Source organism: Chrysochloris asiatica, unplaced genomic scaffold (genome assembly GCF_000296735.1).
Source record: "Chrysochloris asiatica unplaced genomic scaffold, ChrAsi1.0 scaffold00007, whole genome shotgun sequence".
Taxonomy (NCBI): Eukaryota; Metazoa; Chordata; class Mammalia; order Afrosoricida; family Chrysochloridae; genus Chrysochloris; species Chrysochloris asiatica.
In genome coordinates, this window is record NW_006408525.1 from 9920657 (window position 1) to 9929670 (window position 9014).

The 9014-nt window shown below is 35.7% G+C and overlaps 1 protein-coding gene across 2 annotated transcripts in view; it reads left to right on the forward strand.

The window, feature by feature from the left end:
- The window catches only part of TRIM37 (tripartite motif containing 37), a 152635-nt gene that overhangs the window by 55315 nt on the left and 88306 nt on the right, over positions 1–9014 (forward strand). For both annotated transcript variants that reach the window (XM_006832380.1, XM_006832381.1), the window contains 5 exons: positions 1010–1086; positions 3480–3659; positions 4690–4804; positions 5759–5977; positions 6967–7103. In XM_006832380.1, the coding sequence (XP_006832443.1) occupies positions 1010–1086; positions 3480–3659; positions 4690–4804; positions 5759–5977; positions 6967–7103 (728 nt within the window). The remainder of the gene's footprint in view (positions 1–1009; positions 1087–3479; positions 3660–4689; positions 4805–5758; positions 5978–6966; positions 7104–9014) is intronic.

Genomic DNA, 9014 nt, shown 5'->3' on the forward strand with positions numbered 1-9014 from the left:
TACAGTCCTATGGCTATGTTTTTTTGTACTTTTCTGATGATTCATTTATTTGTTGCCATTTATTGAGTGATAATCATATGTCAGTCCCTAAAAGCTGCTCTTTCTCTCATACAGATGGCCATTTGGGGGCAAAGTAGACTAGAAACAAAGGGGTTAATAAGTCCTGTATTCCCTTATAATCATATCTCAGTAGACCTGGAATTGAATAATAGGGTCCTTGCCCTTAGTATTGTAAACAGATAAATAGTTATAATCAGTATGAACCTTTTTAAAAACAGACATGAGCAAAGTGTTGCAGAAATGGAGGGGAGAAATTATCTGTAAAAATATCTAAAATAGAAATTTTAACTTCTTTACAATCCCCAGACAGAATCTTACATGGAATCCTAAGATACCAAAAATGGAAATGATACTAAAGTATCAATGGCTAGTGTAACCTGTTTCTTTCTTATCATTTTTTTTATCTTAAAAGTTATCTTTTTTTCACTCTCTCATTGATTTATAGTAAAATTTATTATTTATTTGCTTTTTTCCCTTTAGGGTTTTCCTTTTTATTAAAGAGGATTTTTAAGAGCTCTGTATGTGTTAAAACTGAATCCTTTTCATAGTTTTTCATATTTTTCTTAGTTTGTATATTGTAACGCTGTCTTTATTTATTTTTCATTTACAGGAGTTTAAAGTTGTTAGGAACTCAATATATTTGCCTCTTAATAATTCTTTTATTTTTTTAAACATATAAGTCCTTCTTGGCCCATAGATCAGGCACAGAATAGTATTTTTTTTTTTTTTGAACTTTTTATTTTGAATTTAGTGAAGGTTTATAGAGCAGATCATCCTCCCAACCTTCAGCAAATCATACACTCTGTGTCATTACAGTGATTGCAATCCCCTCCATGTACCTTCAGTTTCCAGTATTTACCTCTGTCTACTCTAACTCCTCTATTCTTTGCATTTAACTTTTTAATTGATCTAGAATTTAAATTTGTATGACCTCTTACTCTTTTTTTAGGATGGAAATGGAGTTGTACGTGGTTACTACTTATCTGTGTTTCTGGAACTCTCAGCTGGATTGCCTGAAACTTCCAAGTAAGACATATAATAAAATTACATACTTTCCTTAACAGTTTTTGTTAATTATTTTTGTCTTAAGTGAGAACAATATTATCATTTTGAGCATGTGGTGCTGTAAGATAAGTAATAGACTACTAACCGTAAGGTTGATGCTTCAAACACAACGGTCTCTCCTTGGAAAACCCTATACAGGGTCACTGTGAGTTACAACCTACTCGACAGCACTTAACAACAACAATCTTATTTTGTCACAATTTGATATTTGTGGGGAAAAGTGGACTGTTCTTTCTGTCTCTGAAAATTTGTTCCAAGTTTGAAGTTATGATTGTCCAGTTCATTTTAAGATACTTCCCTTTAAACATTGAAAACAATATATTCTTATATTTACAAACAGACCTAACATATATAAAATTGTCTTTAAGGACAATGCCAGTTGACCTAGATGTCCCTTGAGATTATGGTCCCTAGCCATCATACCTAATACCTCAATCCCAGGAGGTTGGTAGCTCTATTTTTAGGGTTTTTGTGTTTTGTTTTGTTTTTAAGAATTGTTATCTTGTTTTCCATAAGAGCTGTACCATTTTGTATTCTCAGTTGCAATGGATAAGGGTTCCCCGTATTTTCGCCAACACTTTATTATTTATTATTATTTTTCAAATCTTGGCCATCTTAGTGGATGTAAAATTGTATCTCAGTGTGGTATAGATTTGTATCTCTCGGATGACTAATGATGATTTGAACATCTTTTCACTTGTTTAGTGGCTATTTGAATGCCCTGTTGGTGAATTGTCTATTCAAGTCCTTTGTCCGTTTTATGATTGGCTACCTTTTGTTTTTAAGTTATCAAAGTTTTACGTATATTTTGGTTATTAGATTCTTGTTAGATGTATGGGTTTCATAGATGGTCTCCCATTTAGTAACTTAACTTTTTTCACATCGCCATGCTTCCTCCTTGGTCCATATGTCTATATTCAATGCTAAGAGATTTTTAAAATCTAAATTTGAGTTATTCTAATTTATAGTCTGTAGGATAAGCACTTGGCCATAAGGTTGGTTTAAACCACAAGGTAGGCAATTCAAACTTACCATCCACTCTTTGGAAAACCTATACAGGGTTTCTCAGAGTCAAAACTGACTCCATGATACTTAACAATGTCTAATAGTGCTATGATACTTGACTGGACTGCTAAATTTTATCAGCTGCTCTTGTGTTCAAGTATTGAGCTTAAATTCTTCTGAGTAGATCATACCAAGCTATCACACTATTAGACTCTTTGCTGTTTATTTTTTTCATTTGGTTAGTTTTCTTTTATGAGGGTAGTCTTTAAATTGTTGACTCATGCAAGATTCTCAGAGCCTACTCTGGAAATTTTTTATGTCATGGAATGGGGCACTTAATGCCACACTTTGTACTGCAGACTTTATTTGCCACATGACTTCCATGTAATCTAAGCAGACAGACTTTCACAGCTTTTGTATTGTTTAATGTGTTGTGCTACCAAATCATATTATTTGTTGTCAGAGATATGTAAAAATACCTTGAACACAAAGCACTTAACTACTTCGCCCAATATTTCTAAGTTAAGAGTTTACAATCTTTTTCTTTTGCCAGAAGGAATAACAGGTTGCAACTATTAATGTTTTCCTTTAAAAATTTTATCTTCATCCAAAAAGTTATGGTTGTTGTTTAGTATTCCTTTTAATTATTTCTGTTTCTTTATTTTTCTTACTTCTTGTAATAACTACTTTCTCAATAAACATTTATAGACTTAGTCTTTTTGAAGACTTGAAAATTTTACACCATAAAGTTGTAGAAATAAAAACATATTGACTTTCCTAATATACTTTAACTTATAATTAGAAAATTTTATAGGTTTCAGTTTCTTAATTCAGAATACACTATTAAATGTAAGTTATATCAGAAAAGTATATTATTTCCAAATGTATCTTTTTAAATTTTATGGTGACAAACCTTAAAGGGTACTAGAAATGATTTTATATTCATATGTGAAGAAATATTATGAATATAAAAATATATAATTTGTATCTGTAAAATTACTTAGTATTGCTAATATGCACTGTGGGATAAGCACTGGACAGCTAACCATTAGGTTGGCGGTTCAAACGTACCTACATAGGGTGGCTATGAATTGGAACCAGTTTGACATCATTTATCAACAAAAATATAATAAAAGCAAGTTTGAAGTAAAAAAGATCTAGTGCTTGTCATGTAATGGTGGATCACTCAACATACTCCTGATTTTATAATTAACATAATTCTTTCTGAAAAGAAATGTAGTTGTTGTGTATATTGGTGACTTTCTTTTCATGTTAGTGATCTTAATGCTTAGATCTATCCTGTATCATTACTTTACCAAATACATTAATAGTTTGTTTTCCAATTTTAGATATGAATATCGTGTAGAGATGGTTCATCAGTCTTGCAATGATCCTACAAAGAATATCATTCGAGAATTTGCATCTGACTTTGAAGTTGGAGAATGCTGGGGTTATAATAGATTTTTCCGTTTGGACTTACTGGCAAATGAAGGATATTTGAATCGACAGAATGATACAGTAATTTTAAGGTAATAGGAAGCGTTTGGGAGTCCTGGTGTGACACTGCAGCATAATGCACTAGACCACAAAGTCGGTTTGAACTGCAAGGTCGGCTTTTGTCCTATGGGGATAATGCCATTAGGACTTTATTTCAAAGCTATTCGTTCAAGAAAGATGAATATTGAAATTCACACTACTGTATAACCTTAACCGTTTCCTTAGCCATTTCAGTGCTGGAGTGCTGTGTAGTCAGTGAGTAATAAAACTTACTTCATAAATTTGTTTGACATCTAATTAGTGGTCCATAAAAAGGAAACTACTGTTCCACTAAGTGTTGTAACGACTCATTTATCTATTGAAAGTCCAGCAGCCATACCCAAAGGGAAACTTAATCATAGCCGGGAATAAGTGCTTATTTTTTCACTTTATACGGTGTTGACTTATACAGTATTCAAATAAACTAAAAATATAGGGTTTATAGATTATAACAAGTGTCTTAGTCATCTAGTGCTGTTCTAACAGAAATACCACAGATGGGTGGCTTTAACAACCAGAAATTTATTTTCTCACAGTTTTGGGGCTAGAAATTCAAGTTAAGGGTGCTGGTTCCTCCACTCATGTGGACGGTAAGCTTCATGTGGCTTGTCATCTCTCTTCCCCTATCTCTGCTTACTGGATTGCTTGTTGAATCTCTTTTTCTATAGATATAGATATAAGATACCCCCCAACCTAATCCTATCATTAAAATAGCAAAGACAGGCCTTTCCCAGATTATATTATAACCACAAGTACAGAGGGTTGGATTTATGACACGTATTTTTGGGGACTTACAATTTCATTCATAACATTCCAGGAGTAGAAGCTAAAAGAGACAAAAACTTCTTCAAAGCCAACAGAGAAAACTCCTCTAGAAGCAGCGGGCTGGATTCAGACTTCTAGTCTTCTAAACTTTGAACCCCCTACTTGAATGCTTTTCTTTCAGCATCACCAAATAACTAAGACAGCTAATATAATATTTTACTGTTTGGATTATTTTTCATCTGGAGGTATTCTTTTAAGGTTTCAGGTACGTTCACCAACTTTCTTCCAAAAATGCCGAGATCAGCATTGGTATATAACTCAGTTGGAAGCTGCACAGACTAGTTACATTCAACAAATAAATAATCTTAAAGAGGTAGGCAAATAATATGTGTTTTGGGTTTGGTGCTTTATATTGACTTTTGACCTATTTCATTTGTAGTTGGGTTTTGGATATTTGTGGCTATCTGCAGTCTTGTAGATGAGTTCAATTAGTTTGCTCCTTATCCTGACTTTTGAGCTTGCACTTGCACTGCCCATTTAGTATCTGGTAGGTACATTTAGTTATGTTTTAATTAACTGAGATCTCAGTTGTACTAACCAAACTTTAAGTTATCAGGAGGCACATATGGTGGCTGCTATATTAGGCATAACAGATACAGACCATTTCTATCATAACATAATGTATTGGACAGTGCTACTCTAGTGTGAGATATACTCTCTGTATATATCTCAAGGACTCGAGTATTTGTCTTCTCAAAGCTCGCTTGGGTCCTAAATTATAAAACAGTTAAAAGATGCTCCATCTTGAACTCTCATTATTTTTGACTTAAGCATTGGGTGGAATCACTTAATGAATTTTTATGTAAATTATGTCAGGAATGTTTCTTTCCCATTAATGGAAATTGGGATGGGTGGGAGATTTGTCTTCTGAGAGATGGTCATGTAAGGAGAAGGGAAAGAAAAAACTGGGACAGTTTATCCTTTACATTAATGTGTTTGGCTGCAAACGGAAAGGTTGGTGGTCTTAGTCCAACCAGAGTCACCTTGGATGAAAGGCCTGGAGGTCTACTTTACAGAAATTAACATTGAAAACCCATGGAGCACAGTGCTGTTCTGACACACATGGGGTCACCATGTGTTGTAATCCATTCACAGGCAACTGGTTATCCTGATCATACATTTTTCCCATAAGGAAAAGGTAGTAGCATGGTGTGAAAGAAATGGTTTTAGGAACTTTTTTTTTTTTTTTTAACTTGAACATTTTTTTCTTCACCAGTCATGCACTACTTATGACAATGGTTTATTTTTGCTCTTCTTGTTTTAAAAGAGACTTACCATTGAACTATCTCGAACTCAGAAGTCCAGAGATTTGTCACCACCAGATAATCATCTGAGCTCTCAAAATGACGATGGCCCCGAGACAAGAGCTAAGAAGTCTGGGTCAAGCTCTGACATGCTTCTCGAGAGTGGTCTAACTACAGCTTCTGTGAGAGAAGCTAAAGAGGATGAAGAAGATGAGGAAAAGATTCAGAATGAAGATTATCATGTAATAATTAGGCTTGCTTTAGATTGTTTTGTTTGAGAAACAAAAATGACAAGAGTCATGATTTCCACCAGTATAGGGGACTCAAAATGCTAAAAATCTTGTCCATAGTTTTTTTGTAAATGTTAATCCTTACAAGTCACAGTTTGTTGAATGAAAGTGTTTCAAGGTCTGAAAGGTACTAATTTATTGTAGAAAGCAGTAGTGATTTCTGTGATGTACATTCTTGAAACTCAGTTTTGTATATTTCTGTGTGTCCTATTTCCATTCTCTAAAACGAGAGTTTTAGGTAGGTACGATTTATAATTTGGGAGGTTGTCAGGTTTTGTTCCAGCTAAGCAACAACCAGAATAAGCATTCAAGAAGAGAAATTGATAGTGGGGTTCTTGTTTATGACAAAACGGATTCAGAGACAAGTAATAGTTTTTGGGTATCAGTTATTAGTACGGTGAGAAATTTGAGTTATATATTGAAATAAAGGTGCCATTAAATAGAAATATTGAAGATATAGCTAGGGTTATTACCAAAACTAAGCACTCAGGTGTATTGTTGTTGTTGTTATGTACCAACAGTTGAGTCTGTTCTGACTCATAGCGATCCTGTATAGGGTTTCCAAGGAATGGCTGGTGGGTTTGAACTGCTGATTTGCAGTCCAATTTTTATCCTACTCTTCTATTCCCTTGAGGATAATAGAGGTTATAGAGGACTTGAGGAGTGATGAATTGAGATGTTTTCTGTAAGGAGCAGTAGTAGAAGTTGATTGTGTACCATTTCCATCGTGGACTCTGTTGGAATTGACAGTTATAAATGACAAGTGGTGCCAGTCAATGTGGTTGTATGCTTTTCTCAACAGACCACAGTGGCTTATACACAATAACAAAATTCCGATGGTTACGTATTCCTTGGTGCTTACTTGACTAATGGGGCTGGGTGGGATGATCAAAGTACCAGAAATATTTAGGAGAGAAACACTTTTCTTTATTATGATCTAGCATGAGCTTTCCGATGGAGACCTGGATCTGGATCTTGTTGGTGAAGATGAAGTAAATCACCTCGATGGCAGTAGTTCCTCAGCCAGTTCAACTGCAACAAGTAACACAGAAGAAAACGATATTGATGAAGAAACTATGTGAGTGTCTTATATTAACTACCAATATGAAGTATCTAAGTGGTCACTTATTAGGAACATATTAATAAGCTGATGCCCCAAAGTCAGGATATTCAGTAGTTTTTTCCTTCATATGAAGTATCTTATGTTAATAACGATGATTTGCTATTTGCTTTAATTTTGAAATTTTTCAGACATAAAAAATAAAAGGGGAAGGACTTCTGGTTTGGTGGCGGCAGAGCAGAGTTAAGTAGGACAGGCTTCATGGGGGAGGGGCTGAAAACCCTGAGATGCTGAGCTCACACAGCACCAGAGCTCTGGATCTAGCATAAGGTTCAGGGCTTCAGTGTCCCGCAACTGCCTATGGAAAAATCACGGTATAAAGGAAAATATTGTGAATTAGGAATCGGTCAAGACACGGGACTCCCTCTGCGGCCATCCTGCCTGGGTGGAGGTCAGAGGGCAGGGCTGCAGCCAGACTGGCACAGGGAACCAGCATTAAAAGCAGCACAGTGACATTTGCAAAAGGAGGTGCAGGCAATTCTACACATTTTTTCCTCTTCTTCCCTGTCACTCTTCCTTTGTCTAGCCTGGACACCTTCAGGTGGGTGGGTCTGCACCCCAAAAGAGTCCAGCATTGAGAACACAGCTTTCCATTTGGTCCAAGGGCAAATTCTTTGGCTGCTGCTTTTGACATCTGCCTATAGGTCCTAGGCCTAAAGTTAACTTGTGTGGGACCCTTTACTCATGCCTATCCAGCAAGAAAAAAAGCAGGTTTGGCCTGACAGACAAGCCATATGAACAATCTGTAAAACCCCAACATAAAAAGATGCAACTATTTCAAGAATTACGCTGTACATAATTGACCTTCAGAGACAAAAATAATAAAATAGTAAATCTTTCTCCCATTAACTTCTCAATATCTATCTGCACACCACTACGGTGCTGAATAGAGGAGGGGCATGAGCGAGTGGACACTCCCACCCACCACTAGACACTTCTCTGGTGCACACACACTGCCTGTGTAGCAAGGTGCCTGGCCAGTCAGCCACAGTTTTACTTTTATTTCAAAGTGGTAGTTTTTGTCTCTGCTTTTATATTGCTTCTGCTTTGGGGCCTTTTGATCACACATTTTTACTGGAGGCAGGAGCTTTTTCTCCCTACGTTACCCAAGAAGAGTCAGCAATCTTGGCCATATACCAAGCTACAAGCATACCCCATAATATTACACCATTCAGACAAGAACCAGTAACAGCTGCTAAGCATTACATGCAAAAAGGAAAGCCTATCTCCTGATCATATCCACCAGGAGACACCCAGTAAGCTTAATAACACAGCAACAAACATCTATTTAAGCATGAAAAACCCACATAACTGTTGGAAATGACCAACAAAAGATATCAAAACATGTCCAAAAACAGAAAAGAGTTAACAGACAAATGAACTGGAGACACGCAAAGAAAGGCTTTTCAGAAGAGGAAGAGCAAGTTTTGGATTTGCCTGAGAAGGAATTCAGAAGAATGATATGGAAACAAATGCAAATGCTCCAAAAACAGGTGGAGGAAAACAAGAAGTCAGGAAAGTACGACAAGAGCAATCAAACAAGATCGATACAGCATTGGAAACAATTCAAAACCTACAAAAAGAGGTCCAGATGATTAATAATAAAATATCAGAAATGTACAATACACTGAAAAGGGAAAGTTGCAGAATTGAAGAGATGGAAGCCACAACCAGTGAGCTGGAAGACAGATCTCTCAATACTGCTTAGATAGAAGAGCAAGCAGAAAAAAGGATTTAAAAAAAAAAAAAAAATAAGATTCATACTGGATAACATGATTTAGAATAACCTAAGAATTATTGGCATTCCGGAACAGGAAGACTCAAACTCCACAGAGGAAATACTTGAAGAGGATCTGGAAGAAAGTTTCT